We start from the raw sequence: 13,655 nt of genomic DNA, 5'->3' as shown, positions 1-13,655 counted from the left end.
CTGGAGTCTCCTGTTTTTCTTAGTAAAAGTTCTTTGCCATCTCTCTGAGAGTCATGGCACTACACGGGCTCGCTCTTTTGACCTCAACAAGAAGGCTGGCAGCCACAGGTGATAGGGTGCGCTCTGTTCAGACCAATGTACTTACGTCATTTGTCCAGAAGTTGATGCCTGTGCCTCTTCGCCTGTCCTTAGGCCGCCTCCTGTCTCGGATAGACAGCCTGTTAGAGGACTGATCATCCAAATCAGCTCCTTCTTTCTCTGTCCAAAGATAACACAGAATGTGGATCTTAAAACCTGGGCCAGGAACACTGAGCAACGGCTTCTGAAACTGTACATACCATTCTTGTCCATTTCCTTTGCAGCTGTGGTGTCTGTGGTGGTCTCTGAATTCTCAGAATCAGGGTCTGAAGATCTACTTGTCCCGAGTAGATGAGAACTAGTGTAGAGTAAGGGTCCTGACGCAGAAGGAGACGCCGGTGTTGTGGGTTTGTCTGGTTGAGTTGGACACCTTAGGCGATGATAGATAGGCTGGAAATAATCCACAGGATGAGATATTAGTGGTCAAGTTCAATCAAAGGATAGAGAGAGTAGGCTTCTTCAGAATGGACCTTTTCAATATGAAGGAGACTTAGTAACAGTTGATGTCCAATCAGCATCTATCAGCTGAATTAGAGTGTAAGTGGTCGGGAACCAACAGCTTCTGGAGTCCTCCTCTGAGGATACCATTATGATCACAGCAGTTAAGACAAACTGTTCCTAAAATGACCAAAGAGCACTGTAACTGCAGTTTTTCTGTGTCCCACCCAGTCCGCAGCTGCTCAGATCCAAGCAAACGCACAGAGGCTTATATTAATTATAACTACATGGCCATGGCTCAAGCCTTTTGCTATAGCTAGCTCTTATATCTTAACCCATTTCCATGAATCTATGTTTTGCCACGTGTTCTGTGGCTTACCGGTCTGCTGGCATGTTGTTCCTTAGGCAGCAGGCTGGTGTCTCCTCCACTCAGACTTCCTCTCCCAGAATCCTTCTTGTCTGCTTATCCTGCCTGGCTACTGGCCAATCAGCGTTTTATTAAACCAGTGTACAAAAGCATTATCCCACAGCATTTCCCCTTTTCTGTTTAATTAAAAAGGAAGGTTTTAACTTTAGCATAATAAAATTAATTTAAAAAAACATAAATAAGAGTAATGGATTAATTTAAATGTAAGAGCTAGTTAGTAATTAGCCTGAGCTAATGGCCATACAGTTCTAATTAACATAAGCTTCTGAGTGTATTTTATAAGCGGGCCACAGGACTGTGGGTGCCAGGCAGATCAGAGAAACTTTCAGCTACAGGGCACTAAATAGCTCAGTGTTGATAAAAGTTCTTTTGAAATTTTCTCTTGAAAATGGGAAAAGCAATGCTGATTTTGAGATGAAGTGCTCAGTGACAGAGTACACAGGAAATGAAAAGCTCAGGTGTGAAGAAGCAAGAGCGTGGCAATGCCCTGAAGACAGAGCAAATGTGACATTCCAGCACTGTCTGAACCTCCACCAACATGCCATATGACTCACAAAGAGCTCATTTCATGTTCTGGGCATCAAAGCCCCAGGCCTGGCATATGCTAGGCAAGGGTGTACAACCAAACTACTTTTCACTTCCCTAAAGCTTTTCTTTTCTTTTTTTTTTTCTTTATTATTATGTGTTTTAATTTTATACATCAGCCATGGGTTCCCCTGTCCTCCCCCCTCCCCTCCACCCCCATCTCCTCCAGGGCCAAGACTCCCCTGGGGATTCAATTCAACCTGGTAGATTCAGTACAGGCAGGTCCAGTCCCCTCCCTCCAGGCTGAGCAAAGTGTCCCTGTGTAAGCCCAAGGTTCCAAACAGCCAGCTCATGCACTAAGGACAGGTCCTGGTCCCACAGACTGGGTGCCTCCCAAACAGATCAAGCTATTCAATTGTCTCACTTATCCAAAGGGCCTGATCCAGCTGGGGGCTCCACAGCCTTTGGTTCATAATTCATGTGCTTCCATTCGCTTGGTTATTTGTCCCTGTGCTTTTTGCAATCTTGGATTCAACAATTCACGCTCTTGCAGTCCCTTCTCTTTCTCGACAGTTGGATACCTGGAGCTCCACCTGGGGCCTGGCTGAGGATCTCTACATCCACTTCCATCAGTTATTGGATGAGAGTTCCAAGACAACTGTTAGGGTGTTTAGTCATCTGATCACCAGACTAGGTCAGATCAGGCTTTCTCTCGACCATTGCCAGCAGTCTACAGAGGATATATCATTGTGGATTTCTGGGGACCTCTTGAGCACTCTGCCTATTCCTGTTCTCATGTGGTCTTCATTTATCATGGTCTGTTATTCCTCATTCTCCCTTTCTGTTCTTGATCCAGCTGGGATCTCCTGCTCCCCTAAGCTTTCTTTCCCTCAAATCTTGCCCTTCATTACTCCCACTGTCATCCAGGTGGTTCACGTAGATCTCATTCATTTCTCTGTCATTGGGTGATCCCTCGGTCTTTCCTAGGGTCCCTGGAGTTGTGTAGCAGTCTAGTCATCTTTGTTTTACATCTAGTATCCTCCTATGAGTGAGTACATACCATGTTTGTCCTTCTGAGTCTGGGTTACCTCACTCAGGATGATTTTTTTCTAGATCCATTCATTTGCCTGCAAACCTCATGATGTCATTGTTTTTCTCTGCTGAGTAGTACTCCATTGTGTACCATATTTTCTTTATCCATTCTTCAGTTGAAGGACATCTAGGTTGTTTCCAGGTTCTGGCTATTACAGACAAAGCTGATACGAACATAGCTGAGCAAATGCCCTTGTGGTATGATTGAGCATGTCTTGGGTATATGCCCAAGAGTGCTACAGCTGGGTCTTGGGGGAGATGGATTCCCAATTTTCTAAGGAAGCGCCATATTGATTTCCAAAGTGGCTGTACAAGCTTGCATTCCCACCAGCAGTGGAGGAGAGTTCCCCTTGCTCTACATCCTCTCCAGCATAAGCTGTCTTCTGTGTTTTTGATCTTAGCCACTCTGACAGGTGTAAGGTGGTATCTCAGAGTCATTTTGATTTGCATTTCCCGGATAATTAGGGATGTTGAGCAATTCCTTAAAAGTCTTTCAGCTATTTGAACGTCATCTGTGGAGAATTCTCTGTTTAGTTCTATAGCCCATTTCTTAATTGGACTGTTGGGCATTTTGATGTCTAATTTCTTGAGTTCTTTATATATTCTGGATATCAGCCCTCTGTCAGATGTGGGGTTGGTGAAGACCTTTTCCCATTCTGTAGGCTGTCGCTTTGTCTTGTTGACCGTGTCCTTTGCTCTACAAAAGCTTCTCATCTCTCCAGCCCCCCTAAAGCTTTTTAAAATTTAAAATTTCTATTTTACCCTTCCAATTTTTTTCTGAGAGTTAAAACACAGAACAACGAGCCTTAATTAACTGAAGATTCTTCAAGATATAAATTCGTTGCTGTGGGATGTTCTGTATGTCAAATGTGTTGCTCTGATTGGTTAATAAATAAAACACTGATTGGCCAGTAGCCAGGCAGGAAGTATAGGCAGGACAAGGAGAGAGGAGAATTCTGGGAAGCGGAGACACTGACAGTCACCACCATGACAAGCGAGATGTGAGGTGCCGGTAAGCCACGAACCACGTGGCAACTTATAGACTAATAGAAATGGGTTAATTTAAGATATGAGAACAGTTAACAAGAAGCCTGCTAAGGCCATACAATTTGTAAGTAATATAAGTCTCTGTGTGTTTACTTGGTCGGTCTGAGCAGCTGTGGACTGGCGGGTGAGAGAGATTTGTCCTGACCTGGGCCAGGACAAACTCCAGCTACAATTCGTACTATGATTTAAGTTCACAATGTAGAGGTTACATACTTTTAATTGACAAGCCATAAAGACAGAACCAATGAGGTTGGCAAGTTTTGGGGGTAGACAGAACTTGGCTTAAAGCCTACTTCTGCAGGTAGTAGCTGTGTGACCTTGAATAAGTTACTTCTTTGAGCCTCAGCATCCTCATATGTAAAACAGGGATAAACCATCCTCAGGCAGGATGCTGAGCATTTAGATAATGTGATTCTCTTGCTTGTGGTGTAGCGCATGTGAGCAAAAGGAGCTCACCTCTTCCTCCAGACCCCGGGCCCAAGGTTGCCGGCCCGCTCCAGCTTCCTGGGCTGGTGCAGCCAATGGCTCCTGCTTCTTGGGACTCCCTTCAAGCCCACCAGGGTCTTCAAGCTTCTCACCAGGCTGCTCCTGAGCTTGCCTCTCTGCCCTCGACCTGCTGAAAGTCTTTTCTGCTTCTTGAAGGTCTGTTAGGGTAACACCCTGGGAAAATATCAAATGGTAAAGACAGTTTCACACTAACACACAGTCTCCTCGAGCGGGGAAACTGCCCCAAACAACCAAATGCTGTTCCCAAGATGCAACAGAAGGCCATTTCTAGAAACACATGCTTAAAACAAGCACCACAGTGTGCAGAGAACTCAGACCTAAATCTGCACACACTCTGAATTAATACTTTAGCTTTCCCAACTTGATCTTCCAAAAATAGGTCAACAGTGATATCTGCTGTTACAGATGTATTTGGCTCATAACAAATTGTGCTCAATTATTTGAGGATGCTTTACCCTCTCCCAAGATGAAATGGTTACCTTCTTATTCCCTGAACAGTAAATACTAGAAAAACCAAATTTTTAAAACCTGGTTCAAAAAGGTAAAAATTCAGAGTTAGGCTAAAACAATAAAGCTTCCTGAAACACTACATTGGCTTTCCCTCTAACATCACTTCCTTAGTAACTCTGGGAACCACACAGAGATGTCTGACAGTTAATGTTCCTCCTGGGATCACTGGAGCCGCAGGACAGAAGCAAAGCAAATGATAGAGACTTAGAGCAAGACAGCACTGAGAAGAGAGTGGGATTATTCCAGATGAGTGGTTACATTCTCAGAGGAGGCATGTCCCAGAGCCAAAAGGCAGCCACTGAGTACTAACTCCGTAACATCCTTCTTATTTTATAAAATTATGTGTATACACATGTTCTTGTGTGGGTACACAAGTATACTGTTTGTGGAGGTCAGAAGATAGTGTCAGATCCCCTGTAGCTGGAGTTATAGGCAGTTGTGAGTCACCTGACAATGTGGGGTCAGAAAGCACCCTTCACTGCAGGACTCTCTCCAGCCTCAAAAAAATTTAACTATTCATAATTTATTCATTCTTTTAAATGACTGATGTCTTTAAGCAATTAAATTACAGAGGCAAGTCAAGTGATTCCTTTCAGGAAACTTTCTTCGATTATTAAATTTTAAGTTATAAGTATGTGTGTAAGCCTGCCTGAGTTGATGTGTACCATGTGCATACAAAAGCCTGCAGAGGCCAGAAGAGGGTGCTGGATCCCCTGGAACTGAATTACAGGTAGTTGTGAGTCACTGTGTAAGACACTAGGGACTGAACCCAGGTCCTCTGCAAGAGCAGGAAGTGCTCTTAACTGTTGAACTAACAATCCAGCACCCTTTTCAAGAAACTTAATCTAGCAGAAATTACATAGAAAACAGATGGTCATCATAAGATATTGTGTATACACTAAGATAAAACACCAGGACATGGAGAAATAGCCCAGGGGATAAATGAGTGAGAGGACCGGAGTCTAGATCCCCTAAACCCATGTAAACATACCTATGCAGAGAAGGGAAAGGGCACCTGGAGATTCCTCACAAGCTCGTTAAACTAGTTCTCCTGGTGTGTTCAGTGGTGAACAAGGGACCCTTCTCAAACTAGAAGGCAGTAACTAACATATGAAGTTGTGCCCTGACTTCAAACAGTGCTGCTCTAGAAGGCTGGGAGGGGTAAAAGGTGCTACAGCTAAAGGGAACCTGTCCAAAGACTCAGGAGAGGCTGCAGATGATGCAGGTGTTTGTCAGCAGTTTAGCAAAGGCGAAGGAGGCCAGTGAAACAGAGAGAAGCAGACAGAGGCTGGATCACTCCCCACATTAAGGACCTGGACAATTACTTTATGGATAATTTTTCTTTAGGGGACCCAAGGTCCCTTTGGGAATCTAACAAAATATTTTCAAAAGTCACATACACATTTTGAGGAGGCTAAAGATCCTTCCGAGTTCTGATGTGTACCTTAGCTTTCTCTACTGAGTCTTTTCCTAAGTTTTTTTTTTTTTTTTTTTAGAAACAGAGTCTTTATTTAGCCTAGGCTGACCTCTAAGTCACTATGTAGTTGAGGCTAGCCTTGAAATCCTGCTTCTACTACCTCTACCTTCCAAGTGCTAGGATTACAGCATGGTTTCATTATAAGATACTTACATGTCTTTGGCTCTTCCATTTTTAATTATGTGTCTTTCTCTAGCAAACGTTTTCTGTCACTTCATAAATAAATTTAAAACCACTTAAGAGTAGTCTATATCCCCCACCATGAGTTCTCACTCACTGATATACTCAATTATACATTTATGTGCACACACATTCTGATTACATATCTACTGTACACGGAGGGAAAAGATGATCAGTGGGCTATTGAAATGGTCCAGCGGGTAAAGGCACATGCCACCAAGCCTGAAGATCTGAGTACGACATGTGGGACCCACGTGGTGGAAGGAGAGGACTGACTCCCACAAGTATCCCCTGACCTCCACATGTGTGCCATTCTACATTAAAAATTACAGTTGGTCGTCTACTTCACATTCACTAGAGTGAATTAAAATCCCAAAACTACAGAACAAATATTGAGAGGGAGCTGGAGAAATGAGGATGCTTGTGGATGCTGACAGGAGTGGAAAGCAAGGAGCTATTTGGAGACTAGCATAGCAACTCCTCAGTATTAAAAATAGGATTAGCCCTGGCGGCGGTGGTGCTGGTGATGCTGGTGGTGCTAGTGGTGGTGGTGGTGCTGGTGCTGGTGGTGCTGGTGGTGCTGGCGGTGGTGGTGGCAGCGGCGGCGGCGCCCGCCTTTAATCCCAGCACTTGGGAGGCGGAGGCATGTGGATCTCTGTGAGTTCAAGGCCAGCCTCATTTAACAATGTAATGTAAGTTGCTAGTCCTTGAAAGTTACTATTAACAACTAATTAGGATATAAAGAAATGCAAGTTAGTAGTTAGTCATTACAATCAAACTTGTAGTCATATTAGGTGTATTTTAAAGGTCAAACAGATATATTTTAGATAGACAAGTCATCTTCAAACACTTCAGAGATCTACAGAATATGGCATCTAAGAATTTTAATAACATAGATTTTTTTTTTTATGACTATGAGATATGTCTGCTCCTGGCAGCAACATTCTATTTCAGAGAAGACGATGGGCATCAAAGAAACTCCATATAGAGTTTACTTTCTTTGTGGCAAAAGTTAGCCACTGGGCAAGAAAGTGCCCTTGCCTCAACTGCTGATAGTATGCTGTCCAAATAGATAAGCAGGACACAAAAGAAAGGACTGTGGAATCTTGCTAAGACAAGGTAGGAAGGCCCTTTAGAAAATCCTGCTTCACAGATGAATCTGTCAGATATGCTAGGCCTGTAGGCTGAAGATAGATGCCCTAATATTGCAGAGGAACCTTGGATGAATGTGCAGGCAGCCAGCTGTCTCTGTCATTTCTCACATTTTTTTGGAATCACTTGTTTGCACTTCCTGCTTTCTCATAAATATTATTTCCTTCTTGGTTCCTTCTTAGATAGTTATAGTTATAGTTTTCCTTGTTAACAAATTCAGAAGAGAAATTCACTAAAGAGGTGTAAAGTGTATAAGTTTGAAAGATATCAAAAGACAGTTTAGTGCTGGTAATACAAGTTAGGATAGAATGTGAATTAGATACAACATTTTGGACTCATCAAAATCGGATAAATAATGGAGTATTTTCTCTGAATTTGTCAAATATTTATGGACTGGACATTGTTAATGTAATTCTTGATTGTATATATTGTATATACTTATTGTTTTTATTGTATATAGTTTTTCTTAGATTATTTATAACCTTCTTTTATTATCTTCTAAGAAAAGGGGAAATAAAAAAAGGGAAATATGGTGATATATTGTGTACTCTAATAAAATTTGCCTGATAAACAGAAAACAGAATGATTCACTAGATTAAATATAGAGGCCAGGCAGTGGTGGCAAACACCTTTAATCCTAGCACTTGGGAAGCAGAGATCCCTCTGGATCTCTGTGAGTTCAAAGCCACCCTGGACTACATGATATTGACTCTGTCTGGGAGAGAAAACAGAGCCAGGCAGTGGTAGCACACACCTTTAATCCCAGTACTGGGAAGCACACACGCCTTTAATCCTGAGAAGTGATGGTTGGGTGGAGAAAGGTATGTAAGGCGTATATAAGGAGACAGGAACTGAAGGCTTTTCGGCAGAAGCCTCCCTTTCAGCTAGAGGCTTTTTTGGCTGGAGACTTTTGGGTGAAGACTGAAGATTTCAGCCAGAGGATTCGTGGAATTGGTGAGGTGAGATGTGGCTTGTTCCTTTGTCTCTCTGATCTTTCAGCATTTATCTCAATATCTGGTACCAGGTTTTTTATTTTTTTATTAAAAGACCATTTTAGAATTCATGTTACAACAAAGTGAGTTTCAGAACAGCAAGGACTAAGCAAAGAAACCCTGTCTTTAAAAAAAAAAAAAAGGATTCTCATATAAGCCAGCACATATTTCTAATGCATATACCTCAAAGGACTAAAACGCAGGGTCTGGAGACATGTGGACAGCCATTTGCACAGTGGTATTATTATGGTAGGCATGTGTCTACTAAAAGGTGGATGATAAACAAATTGTGGCATATAATACAGCCTTAAAAAATAAAATGATGCCATATGGACAATATGAATGAACCCTAGCATTGTGTTATAAGAAACAAGCCAAACAAGTGAGACACATGGTATATGGTTTCATTTCTGTGAGATTCACAAAGTAGTCAAATTCACAGAGATAGAAAACAGAATACTGCTTGCTTGCATAGGGTGATTGCATAATGAACACAGAGTTTCAGTTGGAAAGATGAAGAATGTTCTGGAGCTCCATGGACAGTAGTGATGGGAATTAATAACACTGAACTATAAACTTTAAAAAAAAAGGAGAAATGGGTAACTTTTTAAATGTATGTTGATGAGAATAAAAAAAACAGTCCTGGGCTTCATGGAAGATGGATTCTATGGAAGAACAGACATATACTCATCAAGCAAAAGGACAGGCAGAATACCTGACCCATTCTGGGAGGGTTGGGAAAGACAGAAGCAATCTTTTTGCTGCTGTGTATAATATTCCCAGTCATCAACTTTCCTTCTTGACTTCTGCACCATCTAAAGAAAACCACTGAGTGCCTCCTTTCTGCTACACACTAATTTCTCGTTCATTTCAAATGCCACTGCTGTTTTCTGGTTTTCTTTTCATTTCTTTGGATGTTCCTTTTCATTCTGCTACATTGGCTTTCCCGGCCTCCTTCAATACCACACTCATAGCCTTTCCTCCACACTCATGGCCATTACAGCCTAAGGTCATGCCCTTGACATTTTCAGGTGGGACTACTATGAACAGCTTCCTAACTAATCTGGTTTCCTGGCTTGGCAAACATCCTCTACCTACCATCTCTGCAAGATAGTGTGAGCTTAAACTGCTTTCATGCTCCCAAAAAAGACCTTTTTTATAACTGAAATACAGCTCATATATCATAAAATTCTGCTTTTTAATGTATGTAATCTTATGGTTTCTAGAATACTCTGAGCTTTCAACTATCACTGTTATCTACTTTCAGGGCATATTCATCACCCCCAAAAGAAACCACACCCACTAACGGGTCTCTTCCCATTCTTCTTCCTGCTGCCCTGACATGAATCAGTTCCTCCCTCCCCTCTCTCCGGATGTGCCATTTTGGATATAGTACATAATGGACTCATATAACAAGTGGGCTCTTTGTGCCTGGATTGTTTCACTTGGAATGTTTTCTCCAAGTTCATCCATGTTGTTAGCTATAACTACTTTAATTTTTTTTATTTACGTGTATGATTGTTTATGTATGTGTATGCAGGTGCCCAAGGGAGGCCAGGCAAGGCTGCTGGATCCCTTGGAGCTGGGGGTACAAGCAGTTGTGAGCCACCTGATGTGAGTGCTGGGGACTAAATTCTGATCCTTTGCAAGTGTCTCAAGTGCTTACTGCTGAAGCCCCTGTAACATCACTTTTTAATTCCAAATAATACTCCCTGTATGGACATGGCATATTTTGTTCATCACTTGTTAATGAACATATATTTATAACAGGATAGTCCTGCTTATTATGGAGTACATTACTGGGTTGGTTCTATTTTTTGGCTATTTTGAATAATTCTGTTATATAATTCTCTATACAAGTTTTGATGTGAGAATATGTTTTTACATATTTATCTAAGAATGTAGACTGTGTGTACTGAGTCAAATGGAAACTCTCTGTTTAACATTTTTCAAATTGCTATCAATTTCCTTAGAGATTCTCCATGTGTGGAGGGTTACAAGGCTTCTTAAAGTTCTTAAGCAAAGCTGGGGGAAGGGAGGTGAGGTGGGTAGAGACAGCTGGAAATTTGATTCTATACAGCATGGCCTTAGACATGGTGACAAGGCTAATGACGCGCCTGGAATGAAATCACTCACTGTCGTACTTCCAACACACACTTCCACTGGCAGGCAGAGAGACAGAACACGGGTGCGGGGAGGGATGCTTACCTGAGTAGACCGTCGCGTCTGCCGAGCTTGTCTGGAGCGTGCTTTCCGTAAAGACTCTGCCTCCTCATCCCGTACAGGAGTCAGATATGATCTAGGGTAGACAGGGAACAGCAGAGAACACCTTTGCTGCATGCACTGCAGGAATGGAAAGGCACTGCACACACCAAAGGGATTCATTCCCGCATGCTGGAAAGAAGTGCTGCTCAAGGTCAAGATGGCAAGGATGCTATATGCCATCAGTAAATGCTGTAAATGTGTCACCGCTCACACAGCAGTACACCATCTGAAAAAAGATATTGAATAGTTTTTCTTCCTTTCCTTTTCTTTTCTCATCATACTGCTCTGACCAAGAACTGTAGGCCATGCTAAAGAGAGGTGGTGAGAGGGGGCGTCCATTCTCTGTCCTGCTCTCAGCACTCTACCACTACAAGGGTTGTTGGCTGTGACACCACTCATCAAATTCAACTAAAATGTTCAATTCTTACAGAAATCAGGCTAAGGGTTTGCATGCACTGATGCATGGGTCCACATGTTCACATGGAGATTAGAGACTGATGTCAAGTGTCTTCATCGTTCTGTGTGTGTGCACAGGTGAACATTAATGTGTACAAATGCAGGAGTGCACATCTCACTGTGCACACACACCACAGCATATGGATAGAGATTAGAGGACAACTCTGAACATCATTCCTTACCTTTACCTTATTTGAGACAGGCCATTGGTCTCCACCTGGATGCAGCTTTTCTGTGAGTTCTGGGGGTGTGAGCATGGGTCCTCACACTTGTGTGGTAAACACTTTTACTCACTGAGTCATCTCCCTAACTCATCTGTATGATTTTTTGAAACAAAGTCTGAAACTGGAGCTCACTGATTTGGCTAGACTGGCTGACCAGTAAGCTGTGGCAAACCTCCTCTCCCTGCATCCCCAGTAATGAGATTACAGTTGCGTGCCAACACAGCTTTTTATGTGGGTGCTGGGGACCTTAACTTAGGTCCTCATGCTTATATGGCAAAATCATATTGATTTTTATTGAAAACTCTGTAAGTTTCAAACAAAAGGACCCCAGGTATTACTTTTGCTTTTGTGCCTGTGGGTACATGCTAGTCAAGTACTCTATCAACTGAGCCACACATTCAGCTCAATATATAAATGTGTGGATATGTGTGCACTCCCAGGTGTGCGTGGAAGCCAGAAGTCAGTGTCAAGTGGCTTCCTTCATCACTCTCCACTTTACTTTGTTTGAGACAGGGTTCTGTACCGAACCCGGAGCTCACAAGTTTAGCTAGACTTAGCAAGCCCCTAGGTAGTCATGCTGCTATACTCAGTTTTTGTACTGGGGATCCAAACTCAGGACCTTATGCTGACATTACCAGCTCAGTCACACCTCCAGCCCCAAAATGTATTACTACTATGTACTTTAAGATTTCTTCACTCAGCTGGGCAGTGGTAGTACACACCTTTAATCCTAGCACTCGAGAGGCAGAGACGGTAAATCTCTGTGAGTTTGAGGCCAGCCTGGTTTACATTGTGAGTTCCAGGACAGCCAGAGTTGTTACACAGAGAAATCTGTTTCAAGAAACACAAACAAACAAATATTCTACACTCACAGTCATAAAAGGAGTGTGAACTTTGATTTTCTCTTCTCGTGGTATAGTAGCCAGCTTTGTGAGTTAAAGTTATGTGTGTTGGAAGTATTCTCTCCTGGTCTATTTTCTGTAATGATATATGTATGATTTGGGTTACAAAATATAAAAAGTTCACCAATAAAAGTTAGCTGAGTTAGTGCTCTTTGAAGGAAACTTTTAAATAAAATATTCAAATTCAGTAATAGGTTTATTTATATTTTCTGTTTTGAAAACCATCTGTTTTTCAGGGAAATTTCTCTTTTCTTATTTGGTAGTAGATAATTTTTCATAAAATCCTTTTAATAAAGTCTAATTTCTATAGCAGTTATTTTCTTTTTCTTTCTTCTTGTTTTTGAGACAGGGTTTCTCTGTGCAGCCCTGGCTATCCTAGAACTCACTCTGTAGACCAGGCTGGCCTCAAATGCAGAGATCTGCCTTCCTCTGTCTCCCGAGTGCTGGGATTAAAGGTGTGCACTGCCCAGCTTAGTAGTTATTTTCAGTAGACCAATGCCTAAAGGACTTTGAAATGTGATCTAGTTCTAAGATTCTGGGTAGAGATAATAAAATTATCCCTACCTTGCAGATGAGTCAATCAAGCCCTCCCCCAGCATTAAAATATTCAATATCACATGGTCATTCACCAAAAGACATTATCACGATGCTCTCCTGCACCCAGAACTTGCCTTACTTTATTCAACAATGAAAACCATTTGTTTCTTTCCCAAAGCATAGTGACATTCCAGCTACATGGATTAAGGAGCAAGACATGTCTTTCTCCAATTCTATGAGCAGCTGGAGTGAGTAGATGGAGGCAGATGTCTTCCCCTGGCCTTCCTCTGGCATCCTGACCGCTCTCTAAAGTTTGCCATACTGAACAGTCTGGCTTTTACATTTGCAGAAGTTGCCATCAAATGTCATAAGGCTGCTGTGAACAAACCATAAAAATAAAATAATCTCAGGGACTAGATTCTCCTTTGGAGGATGCAATTGGCTCTGTAATCAGTCAGGTGTGACCTGACACAGAACGGAATGGGAGGCCAAAAAGACTGCTGGGTTCCCCTTCAGTCTCTTAGGATCTTAGTATTCTCAGTCACAAAATAAAGTAGCAGGCAAGGTGTTTTTCAAGACTTCGGTCATCTGTAACCATAGTGAATCCATATTTATGCTGACTGTGGACAAAAGGCCTTTACATCTTCTTGCTAAAAGCCTATTCATTGGTCTGGCCAAATACAGTCATCTCTAATTATTCCAGGGGGTTGCTTCCAGCACCCCTCCCCATACCCAAAGCCATGAGTGCTCAAGTCTCTTACATAAAACCATATAGCATTTTCAGAT

The 13,655-nt window shown here is 42.2% G+C and overlaps 1 protein-coding gene across 5 annotated transcripts in view; it reads right to left on the bottom strand.

The window, feature by feature from the left end:
* Positions 1–13,655, bottom strand: part of Ppp1r12b (protein phosphatase 1 regulatory subunit 12B) — a 219,607-nt gene that overhangs the window by 80,345 nt on the left and 125,607 nt on the right. For all 5 annotated transcript variants that reach the window (XM_036201908.1, XM_036201907.1, XM_036201905.1 and 2 more), the window contains 4 exons: positions 10,694–10,784; positions 4,124–4,327; positions 339–528; positions 146–258 (listed from right to left, as the gene is read on the bottom strand). In XM_036201908.1, coding sequence (XP_036057801.1) covers positions 146–258; positions 339–528; positions 4,124–4,327; positions 10,694–10,784 — 598 coding nt within the window. The remainder of the gene's footprint in view (positions 1–145; positions 259–338; positions 529–4,123; positions 4,328–10,693; positions 10,785–13,655) is intronic.

Source organism: Onychomys torridus, chromosome 11, assembly GCF_903995425.1.
Source record: "Onychomys torridus chromosome 11, mOncTor1.1, whole genome shotgun sequence".
Lineage (NCBI taxonomy): Eukaryota > Metazoa > Chordata > Mammalia > Rodentia > Cricetidae > Onychomys > Onychomys torridus.
Note: the sequence above shows the minus strand (reverse complement) of the source record. Positions and strands in the feature narration are given on the sequence as shown.